The 25,387-nt window shown below is 41.0% G+C and overlaps 1 protein-coding gene across 9 annotated transcripts in view; it reads left to right on the top strand.

Moving 5' to 3' along the window:
• Window positions 1–16,550, top strand: part of MKX (mohawk homeobox) — a 149,423-nt gene extending 132,873 nt beyond the window's left edge. For 8 of the 9 annotated variants that reach the window (XM_033931431.1, XM_033931423.1, XM_033931424.1 and 5 more), the window contains 2 exons: window positions 11,042–11,075; window positions 11,881–16,550. In XM_033931431.1, coding sequence (XP_033787322.1) covers window positions 11,042–11,075; window positions 11,881–12,067 — 221 coding nt within the window. In that variant the 3' untranslated portion in view covers window positions 12,068–16,550. The remainder of the gene's footprint in view (window positions 1–11,041; window positions 11,076–11,880) is intronic. The other variant, XM_033931433.1, reaches the window with a different exon arrangement.
• The last annotated feature ends 8,837 nt before the right edge of the window (window positions 16,551–25,387 follow it).

The raw sequence follows: 25,387 nt of genomic DNA, 5'->3' as shown, positions 1-25,387 counted from the left end.
TGACTAGGCATGCTGATCTAGGTACCTAACTGTGGGGGTCTTTTACTAAGGCTCGCTAGATGCTAACATGTCCATAGAATATAATGAGCGCGTTAGCATTTAGCATGTACGCCTTAGTAAAAGCCTCCTTGTAAACGTCTTTTACAGAATTAAGGCCTTTGTGCCCGGAGAGGGAAGCTGCACTCTGATGAAGTCGGCGAGGAAGCCCCAGAGTAAAACAGACCCAGGTTCAGAATCAAAAGCTTTCTTAGGCAGAATGAGGTAGGCTAGGGTTTCCAGATTTTTCTGCATTAAGAACAGTTGTAGATTGTAGCAGTGATTTACCTGTCCACTTTCCAGGTGTTTCAAATTGTCGTTCTCAAACTGAGGTCCCCTTTTACAAAGCCACGGCAGCGAGTCCTGGCATAGCAGATGCAACACAGCCATAGGAACTGAATGGGCTGTGTTGCATTTGCTGCACGGGAATCCCTATATTTGTGCCCTATATTTGTGATAGAAGGAAAGGAAAAGAAGACAGGTGGGTTTTTTTTCTAATTGTTTCATTTTGTTGCATGGTCATATGAATTTTCATTTTAAAAACTTCAGTCTGCCAATAATTCAAAAACAGTTTTTGAGTAAAATAATGAACTATATTTTTGTGTCCTTCTCTGTTTTCTAATTGTATTGTTTATGGATGGGGAGAAGAGCATGTGTGTATGTGTTATCACAGACCTTTCGGATGATTTGTTGGGCTTTTTGTGAGTCTTGTTTGTCTAAATCAGTGGTTCCCAAACCTGTCCTGGGGGACCCCCAGCCAGTGAGGTTTTCAAGATATCTCTAATGAATATGCATGAGAGAGATTTGCATACCTGTCACTTCCATTATATGCAAATCTTTCTCATGCATATTCATTAGGGATATCTTGAAAACCTGACTGGCTGGGGGTCCCCCAGGACAGGTTTGGGAACCACAGGTCTAAATACATGTACAGTTTTAATAAAAGGAAAGGAATGGGTTTAAACTTTTCCCCCTCCTTTACAAAGCCATGCTAGCATTTTTAGCGCTGGCTGAGACAGTAAGAACTCCAACGCTTATAGGAATTCTATGGGCATCGGAGTTCTTACCGCCACAGCTGGTGCTAAAAAAGCTAGCGCGGCTTTGTAAAGGAGAGGGTTTATCTTTTATATTTTTAGGCTTTCTTTTACTAAGCCGCAATAGAGGTTTCTACCTGGCCCAGGGTACTAAGGCCCGGATTCTATATAGGATGCCAGTCCCAGGCGTCCTATACAGAATCGGGGCTACACCCATCCAAATTTAACACGATTCTGTAACCGACGTCCATGTTGCAGACGCCGGTAACAGAATCGGGTTTATCATGCCCAACCTTCCTCCCCAGACCCCCCAACAGCCCCCCCCCCCCCCCCCGAAAATCACCAGCAGGAAGATGCTCAACCCTTCCTGCCGGCCCCCCCAATGGCCCCACCTTAAATTGCCAGCAGGAGGGTGCCCAACCCCTCCTGATGGACCCACCACCATGAACCCCCCCACCCCGGAACCCCCCCTTGGCCTTACCAGCAAGTTGGACTGGACGGCTCCTCGCATGTCTGGCCAGCAGGCCTGCCTCCGTCCAAATGAGGCGAGCCCGCCCCTCCCCTGCCCAACCCAAATGATCCTAGGGCCTGATTTTTCCAGGCACCTAAGGCCCCTCCCGCTATAGGAGGGGCCTTAGGCACTTGGGCCAATCAGGCCCTAGGATCCTGTGGGTTGGGCAAGAGAGAGGTGGACCTGTCTCATTTGGACGGAGGCGGGCCTGCTGGCCGGATGTGCGAGGAGCTGTCCAGTCCAACTTGCTGGTATGGCCAAGGGGGGGTTCCGGGGTGGGGGGGGTTCATTGGGGGGAGTCCGGCAGGAGGGGTTGGGCACCCTCCTGCCACGCTCGTCGGGGGGGGGGGGTTCTGTCGGAAGGAAGGGTTAAGCACCTTCCTGACGGCAATCGCTGTGGGGAGGGGAGACTTGCAGCCGTAGCCACGGCCGCTATACTAATCACGACAGGGAGATCCTTGCCGCGATTAGGTACAGCGGCTGCGTCTACTTACCATGTAGGCCAGCATTTTGCTAGCCTACATTGTAAGCGTCTGCTAGGGCCGCCTAGGTTCGCTTAAGGCTACCGCCTAGCCATAGGCAAGCTTAGGCGGGCTTGGGGGTCTCTCTAGGCGGCCTGCATGGGGAGCATTTTTTTTTTTTAGAAAAAGTGCCTCCCGATTGGCTGATTTGACAGTTGTAGGACGCCTACAGCTGCCTTCAATCGGGAACACTTTGCAGAATCAGGGCCTAAATGCTCTGACACTGCTTTGATTCTCATAAAAAAGGGGGGAGGGGGTTACTTGGAATCCTGAATTCCTTCTGATGTTTCCCTTTTAATATAAAACTATGTCATATCCCAGAGAGCTAGCGACAAATGTATTTAACTTGAATATTAAATGTTACCCTCATCTCTTTTATTTTTAAACACAGTATCCCGTATACAGCAGGGATTAGTGGTAAAATTTCATTTTAAAAAGTGCAGCATAATGTGAAAGCATATGCCTTCTGTATCAGGTAACACACATTCTTTATCAGGGCCAAGGCAAATGTATGTCTCACTAGCTCTCTGGGATATGAAATAATTTTATATTAAAAAGGAAAACATCAAAAAGAATGCAGGATTCCAAATGGCAGAAATAAAAAAATATATGTATTTTAAAACCACTTCATTTCCCTTTATTACAACTATGCACTTATTTAGACTGACATTTACACTAGGGGTTGCTCTTAATGTACAGCACTGTATACATCTAGCAGCACTATAGAAATGGTCTGTAGTGGTAATAAAGCCTCAGAATAGGAGACCTCCTCCATCGTCCTTCAGATGGATGAATCTGCTCCACCTTCCATTTGTACTCTCAAGCCGAAGGGTGTTGCTATCTTCGCCCTCTGAGAGAAAAAGTATTCCTTGAGGCTATTTGGGACGTGATTGTGATTGGGTTTCCCAGATGTCTTGACTTTTCTAAAGGAACTGTTACTAAACTGAAGGAAAATGATGGGAGTTTGAGTCAGAGAAGAAGGCGAGCCAATTGAAGACTCTGTTGGCCTCTGTACAAGATGTGGGTAGCACCTCATATTAAGGACAACTTTGCTTTTCACGACAGTATGGGAGTCTTGGAAAATCATGTTAGGAGCAAGAACTTGAGTTTGCTTAATTTTTCAAAAAGTAGATTTCTGGTCACCTAAGATCTGTAGAAGATGTATTTGAAAGAGATCTTGAAAATATTGGATTTGGAAAACTGGGTTCTCCAGAATGTATCATCTGCCTCTTAGGAAGTACTGGAGGAGTATGGAGGATGGAGAGAGGGAAGGAGTGGAGGATGGAGAGAGGGAAGGAGAGGTACTATGGTCTTGGCTGATACTTTGTACTTCCCTGTTTTACAAGAAACATCACAAGATGGTAAACTCATTAGAAATAGTGATGCTGTATTCCAAACTGGATAAGAGTTTGGTACACTGTAGATTCCATATAGCAAAGTCATTGGAATCCAAGATATTTAACTGCATATTAAGTTAATCCATGTTATATTGGATCTACAGTATCATATGAAAATGAGGACAAGCCCTGCCATGCAGCAGCCGCAAGTGGACTTTGGACCTGCCCCCATTGCCCTAGCTGGGTTACCAAGGTACATAGTTAGGCCCAAGAAGACCAATCTAGACCAGAGAGGGAGCATTCCAGGGGGGGACGAGAATTCTGACTTCAGTGAGTGATGGAAAGGGGAAGAAAAGTTGGGGTACATTGGAGAACAGAAAAGGGATTGTGGGAGTGAAAAATAAAAAAGTTATATGGGTCCCATCAGATATTCAGCCAGGGTCCAAGTAATTGCTTCATGTGGACCATGGCTGAATAATGGCTGGGACCTGCATAAGCTCCAGCAGCCTCTTCACTTAAGTTAGCCCAGATATTCAGTGTCAGTACCCTGAATATCTGGGACTAATTCTACCTGCAGCTGTTAGCGTTTAACATCCCCCCCCCCCCCAAACACACACACACAAAAAAAAAAAAAACCAACATGTTGACCACTGTGGGCCAAATATTACCCCCAGATATTGCCTTCTGTGATCCGAAAGTGTATCTATAGCCAGATGACACCAGATCGGAACAGCTTCAAAATTATAAGGTGAGGGTAAAAGAGACTTTTTTCCATAAGTTCCCCTGGCTGGCTATGCGGGGCTGAATTTGGGGTTTGGAATAACATCTACTCATCTTTTTGTGAGCTGCCTGGGCTATTCAAGACATAGCCCACTCTCAGAGATTGCAAAAAAAGCTCCCTTTGTGTGTATGCCCACCCCACAGCATCAGCCAATCAAACTGTATCAGGCAAAAAGTAAACCGAAAAAAGCAGGACTGTAGAGCTGGGAATTCACTGAATCCCCTGAAAGTCCTGACTGCATGCCACTGCTTACATAGCATAAATGTGAATGAGGTAAGTCTCTTTCAGTTGAAAGGATGCTCTGGAATGAGGGGCATAAGATGAAGGAGAAAGAGGTGGGGGGTGGGCTCAGAAGTAACCTGAGGAAATGCTTCTTCACAGAAAGGGTAGTGAATTTGTCGAGGTGGAGATGACAACTGTATCTGAATTGAATAAAGCTTGGGACATAAGAACCTAAGAAAAGTCATTCTGGGTCAGACCAATGGTCCATCTAGCCCAGTATCCTATCTTCAAGGAGGCTAATCCAAATCACAAGTACCTGGCAAAAAACCAAATAGTAGCAGCAGTCCATGCCACTGATCCAGGGCAAGCAAGTACATAAAAGGGACAGACTGACTGACTGCAGACCAACTTCTCCAACTCCTATCTCTCTTGCTGCTTGCAGCCCCACCCCTTGCTGCCTTTGACTGGTGCCTGATGGCTGGCTGTATCCCCCTCCCACAAACTGCCAATCAATCACTAAGTTGACCTCACAAACCTTACTACCTACTTAGGGTAGTGCCCTTTTTCTAATTCTGCCTCTATCCTACATGGCCTCCTCCTTCTTTCTGCAGCTGGTCAATACATCTGTTCCTGTCCGCTCTATCTCTTAGCCATTACAGCCCATCTAGCCTGCACTCTAAAATATACGCTATCATTTGACTCTCTTCCAGGACTGACTGTAAACCAACCTCTCCAACCCCTACCTCTCTTGCTGCTTATAGCTCCACCTTTGCTGCCTCTGACTTGTGCCTACTTGCTGCCTATAGCCCCTCCCACTAGCTGCCAATCAATCACTCAGATGACTTCACAAACCTTACTACCAAATTAAACAAAGCCCTCTCAGGGTGACACACAAACAACAAAAATGTGCTTCTTAGTGTACCTCCTGAGGACACTTCCCAATTCTTACTACCTTTGTATAATTTCCGTTTCCTTTCTTTATTCCTATCCTTATGGCTCCACTTTCTGCTTTTCATACTCACTCTCACCAATCTTGCTCCCTACCCCCTTCCATTCCACCCCACAAGTCCTTACTATCCTTCTCTTTTTCCTATCCCCTCACCAGCCATCTTGTCATCTTCCTTATTCTCTGCTCTCAAGCTCAAGCATTTTCTCCCATTCATCCAGCTCCTTTCTCTGTGAACACATCCTGTCTTCTTCATTGCAGTCACAATTTCTCTTCAATTCAACACACTCTCTTACACCTTCTCCTTCTCACCGCGAGAGATATAAGTCCCAACCCTGGCCCTCTACACATCTGCTTTCCCACATTTGTATACGCTCCATCCTTATTCCTATTCCTCTCCTTCCATCCTCTCTCCCTTTCTCATGTGCCCTGTGGAAGGTTCACTCTGCCTCCAGCAAACTGCCCTACATTCAGAACCTCTTATCTCCCATTCCTTCACCTGCTTGCTCTGAGACGTGGATTTATCCTGAGGACTCTACTTCAGCTGGTGCCCTCTTCCATAGGGGCTACCACTTCTATATACCACACCCTATTGGTCAAGGTGGTGGTGTTGGGCTTTTTCTCTCACCTTCCTGTAGATTTAAGCCTCTTCTCTCACCCTAATCGCATCGCCTTTCTTCATGTGACGTCCACTCTGTCTGCCTATTCGCTCCTCGACCTCTACTGGAGGAGAGTGTGGCATAGTGGTTAGAGCTGTAGCCTCAGCACCCTGAGATTGTGGGTTCAAACCCTGCACTGCTCCTTGTGACCCTGAGCAAGTCACTTAATCCTCCCCTGTCTCAGATATATTAGATAAATTGTGAGCCCACTGGGATAGATAGGGAAAATGCTTGAAGTAACTGTATGTTAACCACTTTGAGCGCAGTTGTAAAAACTACAAAAAGGCAATATGCAAGTCCCAATCCCTTTCCCTCTCTGAATAGCAGTCATTTATCATGTCCCCTTCATCACTGACTCCTGGCTTTCTGTCTTCCTTTTTTTTTAAATTCTTTATTGATTTTCCACATATTAACAGTGCAACATACAAATATAACAACATATTATATATCAAGAAAAGCACATTTGTCTTACAAATATACATGAACAACCATTCTCCCCCCCCCCCACCCATCCTCTCAGTGATTCAAATATGTAGTAATTTAATCCCACCCACCCTGGATGTATATTCTCAAAGGACCCAATTAAGATAGAAGTATCCCCCTCCCCCTGGATGTGTGTGGAGTACAGTTTTGGGGTTCAAGAAGGGATTGGATGATTTCCTGAAGGAAAAGGGGATAAAAGGGTATAGATAGAGGATTACTATACAGGTCCTGGACCTGATGAGCCACCGCGTGAGCAGACTGCTGGGCATGATGGATCTCTGGTCTGACCCAGCAGAGGCATTACTTATGTTCTTAAAAACCAAAGATAACTACAGTGAAATAACAAAAGACGTCAACGGACCCCAGACCAGTTTAAACAAATTACTATGCCCCAATATGTTAGCATTCATTTTTTCATATCTATAACTAGAGCATAGATTGTCCCAACAAAAAGGAAAATTTAGGCGCTCATTATTTTTCCAGTTTCGAGTTACCATCTGCATAGCTATCCCAGTCATAATTAAGAAAAGCTGGCATTTATATCAGTCCGGGGTGGGTTAATATGTAATAATGTACCACATATAACTACCTCATATGTCAAGGGAATTGTTGATGCCGGTATGAGATTAATCTGTCCCCATATTGACTTCCAGAAGCTGAGTGTCAAAAGACAATAGAACAACAGATGATCCAGTATCCCTATGTCCAGATGGCAGTGCCAGCATCTATTAGATTTAGAACTGTCTTAACTTCTGTAACCTAACAAGGGTCCAAAAAGATCTATGTAATAAGAAAAACCAGGTTTGTGTCATAGATGCTGACGCTGTACATCTCATTCTCCAAGTCCAAATTCGTGGCCATCGAGACGCAGAAATATACTGTTTTATCTCGATGCTCCAAATGTTTCTAAGAATATTTTTGGGGTTTTTATTCAAGAAATCAGATATTAATTTATACCACCAGGCAGCCTGATGTCCTAAAAAAATCTGTCTGGAAGCATAAAACCTGCATGCTATAATAATTTTTTAGATTTCACTAATCGGGGAACCCCTTCTGAATGGCTTGCTTCAACTGCAACCATTTATAAATTTGAGACTTTGAGATACCAAAAGATTGTTGCAGTCAATTCAAGGAATTTCCCATTTGATATAGCATCATCTAATGTACGTATGCCTGCCTGCATCCAATGCTTCCAGGCGATCTTAGACTCACCAATTTGAATCTTGGAGTTTAACCATAAGGATTGACAAGTAGATTTTTCTATTGGAATATCTGTTAAGGTGTTGATAAATTTCAAGGCTTTCCATGTGTCAAATATAATACTATTGTCCTTAACGTAATTAGGTAACTTGATACTCAACACATGAGCCAGCCATGATGGGGATATAATTTGCCATTCTAAATACAGCCAATCAGGAAGATGTTCCATGAGCTCAAGAAGGTCCCAATACATACCCTGACGCAATATATAGGCTTGATGGTACCTATAAAAGTTTGGGAAATTTACCCCACCCACTGCAATTGGTTTTTGTAAAGATACTAAAGCAATTCTTGCAGTTTTACCCAGCCAAATAAATTTGATAAGGATACTATTTAACTTCTTATAAAAGGACCCTGAAAAATAAACTGGCAACATACCCATTTGGTAGCAAACAACAGGCAAAATCATCATCTTAACCGTTTGAACTCTCCCCCACCAAGACAGATGTAAAGGATTCCAATGCTCACATTTCTGTTACCTTCAGCAATAAAGATTTTTCATTTACTTTCATCGTTTCTTCCAGTGTTTTTTGAATCCAAATGCCTAATTACCCATTCATTATCACATCTATTATCACATTTTATTTACACCATACATATATACACCACAATCTTGCACCATTATTTCATAACTGCAACTTACACTTCACTATTTTTTTAGCTCCTTTCAATATTTATGATCTTCTCACATCATTAACACACGCACCATATCTTATTGTTCTTATCACCTTCCATCCCACATCATGGGAGCTTTTGGTTCTAAATTTGTCACTTTGTAAAATTTGTCTTCATGCATACCACTTTATAAGTGTTCTAGTATTTATGTATCCATATATTGGTTTTGTATATCTTCAGTTATTCCTATTTTCATTTGTTAGGACCCCTAATGAAGGCGTGTTAACCAAAACATGGACTGTGTCCGCAATCATTAATTGATATAATAAACATAGCCTGCATCTTGTACATTTGTCTGCAGTTCTTTGGTTTTCCTTGTGTTGCTTTTACTTCACTGTAGATTGTGTTGGATTTTTCTTTTGTTTTTCTGTGTGTATGAAAGACATGGTTTTCTGATAGTGTTGGCCAGCCTTGTTTGGCGAAATGCAACAGGCATGGTTCCTGGGAGCACCTTGAAAAATAAACCTGATTTGAATCTCCTTATTGTCTGCCGATCTTCTTTTGTTCCACATTGGGTTCTTTGGTGGACCACTTGCCTTGTTGTTTTGTTACAAATTAACATACATGGAGTGGAACGTACCAGAGGAATTACAGATTTAGTTGTTTATATATATGGGTTAAAGTCGGATGACAGAATGAGGCAGTTGAGAGGAGTTGCAAACTTTGTTATTATTATAGACTTATGTTTCGGATAGTATTACTGCTGTACAATGCATTTGAACACTTTTATATACGTATGGAAAGGGTTCAGAGTTAAAGTCCTGGGCAAGTAAGGAGGAAGGAAGGAAGGGGGGATTTGTTCAGAGATGTTTGGGGCTTGCATAGAACTAAAACTGTACACTGGCACTAGTATGGCAATCTTTGTTGTTTGTTTTGAATTTTACAATAAAAGAAAAAATGGAATACAAGTGGAAATAAAGAAGTAAGAAAACAGGTAAATAAATGGGGTGGGGCATGGACGGGGTGCGGCTAGGGGGCCCAGTGTACTTGTGTGCCTAGGGGCCCTCAAAGAATTAATCCTACCCTGTACACATACATACATGCAATGAAGTCATTTTCCAAAAGCCATTTTCCTGAGTAAATTGGTTGTGTGAAACTATGTGCCCTCTGATGGGTAAAATTATTATTTATTTAATTTTCTATACCATTCTTCCAGGAGAGCTCAGAATGGTTTACATGAATCTATCCAGAAATTCAAGCATTTTTCTGTCTGTGCTGGTGTGCTCACAATCTATCTAATGTACCTGAGGCAATGGGGGGATTAAGTGACTTGTCCAGCGTCATAAGGAATAGTATGGGTTGAAACCCAGAACCTCAGGGTGTAGAGGCTCTAGCTTTAACCACTGTACCAACCTCTTCCTTATGCATTGAAGGCTTTTTTTTTTTTAGTTTGTGTGGCTGTATTGTATTCTATAAGCTCTGCATGTGCCCCACCCAAGGTCTGCCTAGCTTTAAAATATGCACAATGGAAGATATGTGTGTATTTCAGAATCATACTTAGAATTTAGCATTATTATGTTTATACGAGGGACTGCTAAAAAGTTCTCAGCCCAACCAAGAAGAGAATGATGTGGAGCCATGAAACTTACAAGTTATTCCACATTTTTCCTTTGAAACAAAAAGTGTCAAGAAAAGTGTAGAATAACTTGTAAGTTTCATGGCTCCACATCATTCTCTTCTTGGCTGGACTGAGAACTTTTCAGCGGCCCCTTGTATTGTGATGTCATAATGCCTCATTCCACCAGTACCTAAGACCTCATCAGTATTCTCACAATGACATGGTTTCCCTATACTTGTGCCCATTTGCTAGATACGTTTGCCTCATTGAAACAAAGGGCTCCTATTACAAAGGTGCGCTAGCATTTTTAGCGCACGCACCGGATTAGCGTGTGCTATAGCGCGCACTAGCTGAAAAACTACCACCTGCTCAAGAGGAGGCGGTAGCGGCTAGCGTGCACTATTTCGCTCGTTAAGACCCTAACAAGCCTTCGTAAAAGGAGCCCAAAGTATTAAGAAAAGTGTAGAATGGCTTGTAAATTTCATGGCTCCACATCATTCTCTTCTTGGTTGGGCTGAGAATTTTTGAACATTCTCTCATAGGCCATTATTCTAAACATTTACATGCATAATCACTGCATAAATATTAGCACCTATGTTAAAGAATTACTCCCCACAATGCATAATGTGTGATCCAACAACTGAGCAATGTTCCTAAAATGTTTAGACAACAGAGAACCAAATAGGCAGTAGCTTTTATAAAGTATCATTTCTTTTCTGTGAATTAAATTTTAATCCCTACAAAGTCCTCTAATAACTCTCTTAGAATGCACTGGAGACTGCTCTCAGACCAGTTTTACGTGTGCTGTAAGATGATTTTGCAGATAAAAACTTACTTTCAGATTGATCGGGCATGAAAGTGAATGAGGACCAATAATGGAAACATTTCCAAAGGCTACAGAATAAGTCTACTTTTGCATAACAATGTTTAAATGGCAGATCTTGAAGGCAGTGTTCATGAATGTTTTTAAATAATTGCAAAACCAAGGGACTTTAACCAAATTTTACTGTGATTTCAGAAATCCTGGATAATGGGCCGAACAAGTGTGACAGGTAAGTTAAGGTGCTCAGTATTGGATTTGTATATGTAATCATTCAAGGGTCCTTTTACTAAGCTGTGGTAGGCATCAATTCATGCTTATTGCAGCTAAAAGGGGCTTACAGTGTGTGGGTAGCACTTGCACATGCAAAAATTACCTCAGGCGCCCCGAGGTAATTTTTGCATGTGCACATTCTACCCGCATACTAAAAAATAAAATGTATTTTTTTTTATGCTGGGGGTGAAGAGTGGGCAAATTCCACACTAATTGGTTAGCACAGCTACCTTGCCATGTGCTAACTGTTTAGCGTGTGGTTATCACATGAGCCCTTACCACCTACATAATAGGTGGTGGTAGGGGCTCATGCACTAATGGCCACACCTTAAGGGGAAAATTGAAAAACCAGCCATTTTACCTGGGATTGACCTGAATAAAGATGCACTAAGGCAGCGGTCTCAAACTCAAACCCTTTGCAGGGCCACATTTTGGATTTGGAGGGCCTCAGAAAAAATAGTTAATGTCTTATTAAAGAAATGACAATTTTGTATGAGGTAAAACTCTTTATAGTTTATAAATCTTTTCTTTTGACTAAGTCTTAATAATAATAATGTTGTAATTTATAGCTAAAGAGACATATGATCAAGAAACTGTTTTATTTTACTTTTGTGATTATGATAAACATACCAAGGGCCTCAAAATAGTACCTGGCGGGCCGCAAGTTTGAGACCACTACGCTAAGGCCACTTTTTGCTGCAATTTGATTTTTTAAAAACCCTTAATAGCTAACAACGCTTTGTATTGTTTGATTTTTAATATAGTGCAGCCAATAAGAAAGGAACAAGCAAAGATGAAACCTACTGGAGGGAGATTAACGCAGCCATGGCCTTAACGAACCTTGCACAAGGAAAAGACAAACTGCAGGGGACGACTAGCTGCATCATTCAAAAATCTTCACATATATCCGAAGTAAAGACTGTTAAAGTGCCACTAATTCAGCAGTACTAAGTGATCCTGTATTTTGCTCACACACTGACTTTCTTCACATTTTTCTTTTTACTAAAATCAGGTCCTATGAAGCAGCAAAAGATAAAAAAAAATATTCCCTTTATGCTTTAGTCAGTAAGCAGGCTGTTCCATCAGCTTCAGACTCTTTAATTGTATTAAATAAAATGTTCAACTGATTCTATAAAATACATAAATTATGTTAAAAAACCCTTGTTTTTATCAAAGTATTAACTTATTTAATGTTGCTCAGGCTTTATGTAAATTATCAGTATTACTGTTGCTGAAGTGCCTTGTCTTGGGAAGATAAGCTATAACGTGGGCATAATAAATCACAGTTATGTCTCAAAATGTTAATTGCCACAATCCTTAATCTTTTTATATTATTACAAATGGGCCTCATTATCCTCCTCCTTTACAAAGCATTTAACTAGCATTTTTTAGTGACAGCTCTCGCGGTAACAGCTCCAATGCTCATAGAATTCATATGAGCATCCGAGCTGTTACCACCACGGCCGACGCTAAAAACACTAGTGTGGCTTTGTAAAGGAGGGGGTTATTTAAGGGTTGAAACCCTGCATCTCTGAATACAAGTTGTGAAAAAAAATCCATTATATGCTGTTCTAATAAATGTGTCAGGTATTTTGGGGTTTTTTGATTTTTTTAAAAATTCTGCAGTATTACTAATTATGCAGCACCTTTTGCAGATGGCACTGGGGTAGATAAAATATATTTTTCTTGTATGGACAAAATTGTGTTCTGAAATCCTAATGCAGACCATTGCCATTAAAAGTGCAAAATACCTCATAACACATACATTTTAGAAGCATTTTGCTATGATCCAGTTAATTCTAAAATGAACTGTTTATTATGACTATTTAAAAAGGTATTTTTTTCTTTGAGAAAGATACGCTGGACTTTGTGATTTCAGTTCACATCCACCTTTCTAAGAATCTGAGGAAGGCTTCAAAATCAATGTTTAGTGCATTTACCAAAATTGTTGCAATTATAAAAATCTGAAATGCTTTATACAAAGCTAATGCTAGGTCTTCATTATAGTTGAACGACTCCTTAAGGGGCCTTTTTACTAAAGCTCAGTGTACACTAGCAGAATTAGTGCATGCTAAATTCTAAAAAGCAAATGCGTAAATGTATAGAGGTAAATTCTGTATATGGTGCCTTAAAAAAATTCAATGTTGAAGAAAACACTATTCTATAAGCCACGATTAAAGTTAGGCATGGTTTATGGAAAAGCACTTATACCTGGGAATTGTGCCTAACTTTAGGCATGGCCATTTGTACCAATGAAAATGTGGCGTAAATGCCCGTGCCTAGATTTAGGAGTGGATACCCTTATTCTGTAACTGCGCGCATAACTTAAAGAAATGCCCCCAATCTGCCCATGACTTGCCTATGACTCACTCATTTTCATGTCCCCTTTTTTGACCCATGCCTAAATTTACAAACATAACTTCTAATTGATTCTAATTAGTGACAATAATTGCTAGCGCTGATTAGCTTGTTGTTCAATTAAATTGCATGCGCAAATCAGGTATGCACCCAAATTTGCATGTATATTGTCAGCGCTTTTAATAGAATCAGGGGGATAATGGGCTTTTGAGCACACACTAATGTCCATTAGCGCACGCTAAGCTATAATAAAATGGCCCTTAAGTGAGGAAACTGTTCTTGGCTTATTACATGCTATTAAAAAAAAAAAAAAAAAAAAAGCATATAATCAAACTTGAACAGAGTCAGTGCTATATGTAAATAATGTTCATCCCTGAATGAAAAACATATGAGACAGGAGATGTTCATAATTGCTCCTTTTGCTCTTGATACTCTAGATATAAGATTATAAACCCACCTTAAGCAACAATCCACGAAGAATACAGGACTTAACCCCACTTTTATGAAGCCACATTAGCATTTGTTATTACCCACCATGGCGGTAAAAGCTCCAACACTCATAGACTTCCAGTGAGCGTTAGAACTTTTACCGCCATGGCCGGTGATAAAAACCACAAACACAGCTACATTAAGGAGGGGGGGGGGGCTAATTGTCTAAAACAAAAAAATATTAATGTGTGGAAGAGTTCCAGTGATGAACCAGCAGGATCCATGAGCATTTGATATAAAATGACCACTTTTTCAAAGGATCGTATATAAACGTTCACTTCACATCACATAGCCTTAAAGGTGCAACCAAAATAAATGTGCATTCCTTCTCGAAATTGTGAAATAATTTAAAACTAAAGGTGCCAAACCTATGTTTAACAAAGCTCAAAAATTAAATTACTTATCTGTGCATCACAGCTGGGTTGCTGCTCGACAGAGGTTTCATTTCAAAAGATTCTTCATCAGAAGAAGTCCCCCAATATTCTTACTAATAGCTTTCAGTTGGCATCTTAATATGTACAAGTTACAACCATTGACCAGAAGGATCCATTGAGTGAGTGTAAAGACCTATTGCAAACACTACATTTACCATATGGTTCACACTCTCCCTACTGTTTAGTTCCGATCTGAACAAAATTGACTTTAAAAAAAAGTCAAATGATCAGCTAAGTTTTTCCCCTTGAGAACGCCACATAGGGGCCTTCCTTAAAAACCTCATAAGCTATTTACAAAAATGCTCTGAGCAATAGCCAAAGTCATGACAGAAGAAGAGAAGAGAAAAACAAATGTGTTTACTCATCACTGTCCGAGATTTCTCTTGTCTCAGTAATTCCGGGATCACATACGTATAATGTTCTCAGATATGCCTAGCTTGTGTTTAGGGTGAGCGTATATCTTATATTTATAGTGCTTTGCTTCCCCAATAATTTCTTTAGGATTACTGTATTATTGTTATTCCTTGGATACTCTAAAGCAGTGGCTCTCAAGCCAGTCCTCAGAACACACCTAGATAATTTGTTTTATCTGGATATCTACAATAAATAGGCACAAAATGAATTTGCATGAAGTGCTCCCATTGTACGGAAATCTCTTTCATGCATATTCATTGTGGATAGCCTAAAAACCTGACTGGCTGGATATTTCCCGAGGACTGGATTGAGAACCACTAGTTTAGAGTGAAAGTTTAAAAAAAAAGCAACGCATTGTATTTCTTACTGCATTTGACTGCTATTCACTGAAATTTCTAATCTGGAATGTGTAAGGCAGGGGTGTCCAACCTGCGGCCCGAGGGCCACATGCGGCCCTGTGAAGTATTTTGTGCGGCCCTGGTCGAGGGCGGTGCAGTGTTTTCCTCTGCTGCCCCTGGGTGTTTACCGTCTTGCCGGCTCCCTCCTCTGTCTTACTGCAGTGTTTGTGCATTTGTGCAGCCCCAGAAACATTTTTTTCAGCCAATGCGGCCCAGGGAAGCCAAAAGGTTGGACACCTCTGGTGTAAGGATTTATAGCTGTCTATGTATCACAGAGTCAATGTTAAAGCTAAGATGTTAAGAAATTGTAGAAAGGCATGAAGTTTTCATTATTATTCCACTTGTGACCCAAAAACATTTGGTTGGAAACTTCTTTCAAAGAAAGCTAACAATATAGCTATTTTTAGGTCAAAATTCGAAGCAATTTAACTGATCAGAAACGGTGCTTGACCAGTTAAATTGCTTGTTTGGGGCTAACCAGTCATGCTCAGAAGCACTTAACCAGTTAGTGCTGCTAAAAATGTTTGGATAGCACCTATCTCAAAACCAGCTGTTTTGGGGGGTGTTCTGGGGGCAGAGTCAGCATTTGGCCAGTTAAGTACCAATATACAGCATTTAACCAGCCAAGGTGACTGCATAAATAGGACAGCAAAAAAGTCAGTCCTATCTTTATGGGGGGCCCCAAAACCAGTTAATTACTGAATATTGCACTTAACCAGCCATGCTTTAGCCAGCTCCACAAGCTCGGAAATTCAATGCTGAAGCTTGCACATGACCCTGCATTGAATTTCCAGGTATAATGTCAAAGGGGATGAGCACCACTGGCTGAGTATCGGGTCCATAACTTTTTAAAAGAGAGTCTGCAACATATTCACAATTTTTTCCACTGGGGAAGAAAAACATAGTTTAGATTAATGGCTATTATCAAGTCCAATATAATTTGTTTAATACTTTACTGTAATATAACATTGATGCTTTTATCTAATGTATCATGATGATGTTTTGATATGAAAATACTATTTTGTATATATTTTTTACTTTACAGTTTGTTTTCTAAGTTGTTGTTTGCAATGGCATAAAATTTGCCAGTAGGAAGTGTACTATGTCATGACTGTATGAACAGATGATGGTTGCTTTCTAAAACCAATTAACATTTTTACTTCTTTACGATTTTATGACAGAGGATTTTGATATTTTACACATTAGATTATTTCACCGTAATATGTCTGGATCTAAAAACAGAAAAGCAATACTTCACCCTTGTTCATACTATTATAAGTTATTAATCTATTTGTGGCAATAAATTATGGTTTGTTTGCTTTTTCAAACAGGCCACTTAGATATGTTCTGGATCTCTGTGTATGATTAACAATACTTATCTAACTGAATTTTTGCTATGTTCTCTGCAATGAAGAGAAAAATGTACATACCCTACAATGCCATGTTAATACTCAGTCTTTCTGTGTGCTAAAGAAATAAGAACATAAGAACTGCCATACTGGGACAGACTGAAGGTCCATCAAGCTCAGTTGTCTGTTTCCAACAGTGGCCAACCCAGGTCCCAAGTACCTGGCAGAAACCCAAAGACTTAGCAACATTCCAGAGCTCAGATTGTGATGTCATAATGCCTCACTCCACCAGTGCTTAAGAACCAACCTCATCAGTGATGTCACAATGACTTGATTGTCTTTTACTTGGCTCACATAAGAGCTGCCATACTGGGACAGACCGAAGGTCCATCAAGCCCAGTATCTTGTTTCCAGCAGTGGCCAAGCCAGGTCCCAAGTACCAAAACAGATTTGATGCTACTTATCCTAGGAATAAGCAGTGGATTTCCCCAAGCCATCTCAAGAATGGCCTCTGGACTTCTCTTTTAGGAAATTATACAAACCTTTTTTAAACCCCTCTAAGCTAAGATTTAAGGGTCATAATTAGAAAAAAGAAAAGCATGGCATCTCTCTTTTATATTTTCTATTAATGCTTCAAAAGGGCCTGGATACTAAAGTGTGCTAAGCAGTTAACATGCAAATTACTGTGCTCTGCTACTATACAAGCATGGTAACTTAGGGGCCCTTTTATTAAGCTAAATTAGCTGGTAATCTTAAAATGGCATACTGTGGGATAGTAAATACTGTACATAGGTAGTAATATCTCCTGTAAAATGCAATGAAATATCCCAAAGTATCACTGGTAAGATCAAAATCACTAATCCATATCAAAAATCCATATATTTATAAGAGAACTTCTGTTTGTTATGTTCACTAATAAAAGCAAGTATTTAAACTAGCACCCAAGAGAAAGAAGCATCAGAACTTCGACTGGAAAGGGATCATGGGGCCTCTTATAGCTCCTGCTATTGCAGTACCCACTTCACCAGTCCTCATCTATTATAATCATTTGCTTCTTCCCCCACCCTTCCTATTACAAGTAAACTTTATTCAAGCAAAAAAGTTATTTTAAAATTATTTTTCTAAGTGTCCCAAAACAATCATATACAGTCAGATCTTGGTTTGCGAGCATAATTCGTTCCAGAAGCATGCTTGTAATCCAAAGCACTCATATGTCAAATCGAATTTCCCCATAGGAAATAATGGAACTCAGACGATTCCACAACCCAAAAACATTAATACAAAATACTATACGTACTTGTAGTGCAAGACCTTGCTTATATATCAAGTTAAAATTTAATTAAATGTTTTGCTTGTCTTGCAAAACACTTGCAAACCAAGTTACTTGCAATCCAAGGTTTTACTATATTATAAAAATTGTTGGAAAATGTATTTTATAAATGGCTTTTGGATATGGATTAGTGATTTTGATCTTAACAATGATCCTTTGGGATATTTCATTGTATTTTAGAGGAGATATTACTACCTATGTATTTATTATGACCTATATTACTTTTTGGGATAGTTGATATAAGTATCATACAGAGTTAGGACCTCCCATACTTTTTTTTTTTTTTTTTTTTTTTGCTATCTTAGGATATATTTCTTTTATACTGTGGGATAGTGTCAGGCTTCCTGTGGCAACTGTGCATACATTAACCATGTGTTAAAATATTTTTTGAAGGGTTATGTCAGGGGAGAGTATATATTCCCACACTAACTCCCTCTTTTACAAAGCTGTCCTATTGGCTGCTGCTGCGGTAACTGCCCCAAAGCCCATAGGGATTTAAAGGGTCTCAGGGCTTTTACCATGTGGCAGCCGCTAGCATGGCTTTGTAAAAGAGGGAGTAAGTGCAGCTACATCACCACATGCTAACTATCTTTGATTAGTGCTACCAAAACATAAAACAATATTGGGGATTATAAATAATATACAGTACCAAGCTTCTAACTCAAACACTTCCTTACAATAATGAAGCCAAATGCATAATAAACCATTTCAACTTTAACCATAAAAATAATATAGCCACTTTATTTAAATACAAATAACACAAACACAACCCAAACCCCCGATGAAAACACCTAAAAAATAAATAAAACTCAGTGGACTGAGATTAAAGGGTTTCATCCACTTTCCTTGTTGGTGTAGCTGCAATTACGGTGCAAAAGAATTTCTTCCAAAGGATTTTTTAGCAGATATCAAGAGTTGCCATGGGAGCTCCATCATGGTACAAATCTAATACCTTTTAACATGGTATTAGACTTAGGAACAACCATGCTACCAAATAGGCTCAGTATTTCCTTGAGTTTCCAATTTCTATTGTATGCTATCTGGAGATAAATAGCTGATGGAGTGTCAGTGTATGCCAATGTTTCTTCAAAATTCTAATAATCTGGAGAATATCTTAAAAAACATGTTGAGATACATTCATCTCAGGCAACAGGTTTTGCTTCATACGATGCATCTCTATCAGAGTACCTAACATTCTTTACTTCAGTGGATGGATGTCCTTTCTAAAGCTCTAGATTGTAAATTTTGCACTTGCAATTTAAAATCACCCATCAGAACAAATTTGATGGTATCTCAAAACCTGAGAAAAGGGTAAACTCTGTTTTAAAGTTGTAGGATGACTAGTAAAATCCAAAAAAGTATTATACGAGGACGCACAACATATAATATGGTTCATATAATGATTCAAAATGTTGTGTGATCGTGGCACCGAGGTACCCCTCTCTTCAAACCTAGCATGTACCCAAAAAGAGGGAGAAAAAGCCTCAGACTAATGTAGCAGTATAGAACCAAAAGGTACCAATCAAAACTGATTTTGATACTTTCACTGGCAAAAAAAAACCTCCCTCACAGAACAGCTCAGGTTTAGAAAAGGGCAAAGTCACCCGGAGACATGTTCAAGGACTTAGCTGACAAAAGACGACTTGAGCTCCAATGCTGTCACATCTTCTCCAATCTTCCCAACAAGCGACCTTGTTTCACCAATGTTTGGCTCATCAGGGGAACAAACAATATAGCCTTGAAAAGCACAGGGAGGGGCCCAACTTTAAAAAAAGGTACTGGGGTGGCCTCCCTCCTGCCTTCTTTGGGGGTGAGGAAGGGGAGGGGATGGTTCATGGGGGTCCTCCATTGGCGGGAGAGAGTGGGCATCCCTCCTGCCATTTTCACTAAGATTACCAGACATCTGGATTTTTCTGCATATGTCCTCCCATTCTAGTGGTTTTGAAAAGCTTCCTCAAAATCGCATCTAGTAGGAGGGCATCCGCGCATGCACGGATGCCACATGATGACATCATGCACACATGAACATGATGTAATTGCAACGCATCCGCGCATGCATGGATGCCCTCCCGCCTGAAGGCAGGCAGTGGGGGCATGACTGGAACAGGACTAGGGTGGGATTGGGGGAGGGACTGGGGTGTAATGGGGCAGGGATGGGTGGAACTGGGCAGGCCTGGGGACAAGTCTAGGGAGCCAGATTTTACTAAAGTAAAGTCTGATAACCCTAGTTTTTGCTGCCATGGAGGGGTCAGTTCCCAATGCCAGTTCATCGGCGGAATGTCAGGGAGGGCTGTCATTGGAGTGGGTGTTTGCTTTTTTTTCTTTTTAATGGGGAAGATATTGTGCACAGCATCTGTGCCCATTTAAAAAAAGGCTAAACTATGGTTAGACAGGTAAGTGACTGGTCTTGACCAGTCATTTTTTTTGGATCACTAAATGCAAACACTTTTTTTAGTGCATCGGGAAGCCATGGTAGAGCAACAATCACTCTGCTAGTTTACATGATATTTCAATATTAATGAGCTTATTTGCATGGTCAGATTGGAGAATGAGCGATCATGCAGAAAACCGCGTGGTGAGCCGTTTTCTGAATCAGGTCGATAAAGGCGATCGTCGTTAAGCCATTCAAAACTGGTTTAGTGACAAAAGTTAGACGATCGCTGAGTTTAGTGCACCTGGCTCTTGGTTGGGCTGAGAAGTTTTCGACACTCCCTCGTATTAACTTTGAAAAGGACACCGATGCCCTGTTCACCTGTTGGATCTTCATGCACTTTCGCAGTTTAAAAAAATAGAACGCACATGGTGGGAGACTTGACTCTTGGCCCGGGTCGCAAATTTTGTCAGGTGTGGGAGCACTTCTGGCAGGACCTCACTCCGCGTGCTCACAGTAGACTTTTGAACCTTTAAGATGTTATTCCCACTCTCAGCTGTTGGACTGGCCATGGATTCTTGGGGAGGGGAGGGGGGATGGAAGGGGAACTGATTATATTGTTGAAAATGTTATTTCCTGAATGGTACTACTGTTTGTATTTGCTTCTTACTGCTGGAATAATAAAAATCATTTAAACATAAAAAATAGAACGCAATAGGCATTCTGCTTCTGTAACATCCGAACAAGTGCTGTATCTCAGTTGCTGGCAATTCTTGTTTCCAAGCTAACATACTCCTTCCCCTTGTTTTTTTGTTCTTTTAGAAAGAATGGCAAGCCAAATAACCCAGGGGTAGTATCTCATTTACAACCATCTGTTCACCTTCATGAGGCCATGATTCAGTTATAAAAATGAAATCCTCATTAAAGTCCACAAACAAATTGGTTACAAGAGCAGACTGTGCATTCAGCTGCATGCAGTTTAGAACCATCTCTTGCTGACTGCATGACACCACCTGTAAAACCTTTTTTTGTGGTTTGTTTGTTTTCCTGCTTAGCCTAATTGCATACACCAATTACTTTTTCCCATAGCCACCCAAACCCACAACCATGGGTAATACAAAGAGCATCAACTAAATTCAGACATTCATATAAATTTGTCCCCCTTCCTCTTACCTAATGGAAGAACTTCATCGACCCATGCTCGCCACAACGGAAATCCCTCCAATATCTCTATCTGTAAATGGAGCTATCAAAAATGCCTCACGGTGTTGCCTTAATTTTGCACCTTTCAACTGAACATGCTAAATACAAGTGTCACTGGAGTGGCTACTTGTACATGCAGATAGGATAGACCCTAGCAGTGATGTTTCTAAAAGGACAGAGTTCCCATCATTCAGCTACTGTACTTATATCACAGGGTTCTTCAAAAAGTTTTCATATTTTCGCAGGAAATGGTTGGGGCAGGAAAAGTGGTAAGAGGGTGTGTCGTAGAATGTCATGTGACTAATCAGTAGGGTTACCAGATGGCTGGGAAAACCCGTCCTCTTTTTAGAGGACTGTCCAGGTGCCCGGATGGACTTTCCAAAACCTGGCAGTTTGTCCGGGTTTTGGAAAGCTCTGGTCATGTCTGGAGGGCCTCTGAGCATGCACAGATGATGTCTTTAATATCTTTAATATCTTTTTAGCTCCCATGATGACACTATGCCAATCCATTGGGTTTAATGCATTTGCTTATGCCGATGACATCCAGCTTTTATACCCCATAGATTCTGAGAATCCTCTGGATCAGGGCTGCCCAAGTCCGGGCCTCGAGATCTACTGGCAGGCCAGGTTTTCAGGATATCCACAATGAACATGCATGAAAGAGATTTGCATACCAAGAAGGCAGTGAAGTAAATCTCTCTCATGCATATTCATTGTGGATATCCAGAAAACCTGGCCTGCAGTAGATCTTGAGGACCGGACTTGAGCAGCCCTGGCCTAGATGCTTCAGCAATCAACAAGAAATGGGAACAAATTCACCAATGCTAGACACCAACAGACTCTCTCTCAACGGTGAAACACTTCAGGCGGTTAACTCTATTAAGATCCTAGGGGTTACATTTGATCAGAAGTTATCTTACCATGAACATATCAGTGGTGTAGTTAAGTCCACTTTTTTCAGATTATGCCAAATTTGTTCTGTTTCAAAATTTTGGGAGCCTAAATCAATTAACATTCTGATACCCTCTCTGGTAATCTCAAGAAACGACTACTGGAATGCCCTATTTAAGGGAATTGCCCAAAAACAAATAAGATGTTTACAAATCATCCAAAATGCCTCTATCAAATTCATTATGAATGCAAAGAAATTTGACTATGTTTCGCCGCACCTAAAAAAAGCACATTGGCTTCCGGTGTGTCATTGCATAACCTTCAAAATATGCCTACTAACTCTCAAGTCTGTTCTTTATAAAGCCCTAGCCTTCATTGATAAGACTCTTGGTTCCCTATGCTCCTACCAGAACGCTTAGATCCAGCGACCAACATCTACTGACGGTCCCCTGTCGACAATATATTTTTTTCTGTCACAGGTCCAGAAACGTGGAATTCCCTACCCATTCATTTAAGGGAGAAATGTCTTATAGACATTTAAAAGCAAGTTAAAGTGCTTTCTTTTTAAAGATGCCTTTGACTGATTATTTCCTTAGATCTGGTTAGCTCCATTAAATTTTAACCTTTGTTCCCTCTTGACACATCTACTTATCCCTCCCTGTTTTTTAATCCCCTACTTGTTTCCTTTTCTATCAATTATTGTACTTCTTACCCTTTTTTCCTTTTATAACGTATGTCAAGTACGTTGAGTCTTGGTTAGATGTTCCGTCCCCCCTGAAAGTTGCAATGCTTTTAATTTTTGAAATATGATTAAGTGATTAATCAAATTTTAAATAAAACTTGATGTCACATGTGTCCACACATGCTCAGAGGCCCTCAGACATGGCCCGGAGGTCAGGGATTAAAAGAAGAGGCTTGCTGGGGGCGAAATGGAATGGGATTAGAAGTGGAATGGGGCGGGGCTGGAGGCAGAACAAGGCAGGGCTGGGGTAGAATGGGGCGTGGCCATGCATCTGGGATTTGTGGGTGCAAATTCTGGTAACCCTACTAATTAGTCAGGCAACAGGGGTATTATGTAGAAAAGTGATATGATTTGCTTTCGAGATATTTAATAGTGTTTAAAAAAATTAAAATGTGGAAACTTTTTGAAGAGCCCTCGTACATCTCTGTCTGGTCAAGCAGTGGGTTCAGCGCTCCACAGCAGATTTCCTCAGCTGCAGGAGTAGTTGTGTAAATGTGTTGCTTTCATCACGAGGAGGAGTCAGTGATGGCAGAGTAGGAGGTAGCCTAGAAAGGTTCTGTGCTGACCTGGCTGTGGAGATCTCAAGGTCTGCAGTTGAAGGAGCTTTCCCTTGCAAGCCATGGACCCAGGAAACTGGCTTTCATATTGAAGGCAAGCCTGCTAGAAAGGGAGAGGGGTACAGAAGATAATCTATCCCAGGGCAGCATTTATATATTAATTTCTTCTCAGATTCATTGTAGTCTATGAGGCCAGAAAAACATCTTATCTTTCTTCTTGGCCACACATGCTACCTTGGAGAGGAACAACAAAAAAACCAGAAGTCATTTCACCTGTCATGTTGAAATGTATTTTGGACAAGCAGTCAGATAAGTCTACCTCAGTCTCACTCCTTCTCATAGCTAATGATATCTGCAGGAAAAGAGAAAGTAACAGCCATTTTTGTTGATCCTCTCCTAAATTTCACTGGGATAGGGTGGCTTGTTAGCTGCAGGCCCAGGTCAGTTACAAACAGGGTTGGGTAGTATTGAAGTACTTTGTTACAATTTGTAATGAATTACATTTCTTTTGCCTTTGTAACTCATTATTTTGAAGCTGTATTTTTGTACTTTGGTATAGCTGGGACTCAGTGGGCCATGGACGGGAGGACAGAGATGGGCCCTCTGTGTGGCAGCCCTTGGGTCTGGCACCTCTCCCCACTATATACCTCCCCCCCCCCCCCTGGTCCAGCATCTCTTTCTCCCACCCACCCAGCTGCTTACCCGTCCACCAGGTCCTCCAGATGTTACAGCAGAAGAAGCACTAAAGGCTGCCTCTCTGGCTGGTGGGGCCTTTCCTCTGCTGTGTCTTAACGCTCTGATGTAACTTCCTCTTCAAAGCTGAGTCAGCTGTGCTGTTTTGCTATCATACCAGTTCAGGAGAAAAGATGATCATCCTGCTCAAATCCCAAATCATGCACTCAAAAAGTCCAACATCTCAGATGGCCATTACCCTGTAAGTGACATGGAGGGGCATAATCGAAAGGGATGTCTAAGTCCATTTTCGTCTAAGTCGCAAGTCATCCTAAGTAAAAAAAAAACCAGCCTAGGACACATTTTGGAAAAATACATCCAAAATTTTTTTTCTTTCAAAAATCGTCTAACTATACATCCTGCCGGTCTGATCGTCCATGTTGCTAAAGCGTCCATCTTTAAACCACATTTTAGTCTAACTTTTTGTTCAAGTCAAAAACGCCTAGAACAAGCCCTGTTGGATGTGGGAGGGGTCTGCAAAGTGATGGACTGAACACCCAGACATGCTACCTAAATAGTGGGGTACCTTACAGGGTACTGCTGTGAACTTCACAAAAAGGGTGCCATGTCATCTCACTACAGCTCCCTTATAGGTCATGGTGAGCCCCCCAAACCACCTGCAGATCCTTTTTCATATTTTCCACTCCCTCTTGTAACAGAGTAGACACTGAAGAGGGAGTGGAAAATATGAAAAAGGATCTGCAAAAGTTAGAGGAATGGTCTAATGCCTGGCAACTAAAATTCAATGCAAAGAAATGCAAAGTAATGCATTTGGGGATTAATAATAGGAAGGAACCGTATATGCTGGGAGGAGAGAAGCTGATATGCACGGACGGGGAGAGGGACCTTGGGGTGATAGTGTCCGAAGATCTAAAGGTGAAAAAACAGTGTGACAAGGCAGTGGCTGCTGCCAGAAGGATGCTGGGCTGTATAAAGAGAGGCGTAGTCAGTAGAAGGAAGAAGGTGTTGATGCCCCTGTACAGGTCATTGGTGAGGTCCCACT

This window comes from Geotrypetes seraphini, chromosome 2, assembly GCF_902459505.1.
Source record: "Geotrypetes seraphini chromosome 2, aGeoSer1.1, whole genome shotgun sequence".
Lineage (NCBI taxonomy): Eukaryota > Metazoa > Chordata > Amphibia > Gymnophiona > Dermophiidae > Geotrypetes > Geotrypetes seraphini.
The sequence above is the reverse complement of the archived record's forward strand: the minus strand, read 5'-3'. Positions and strand labels throughout refer to the sequence as shown.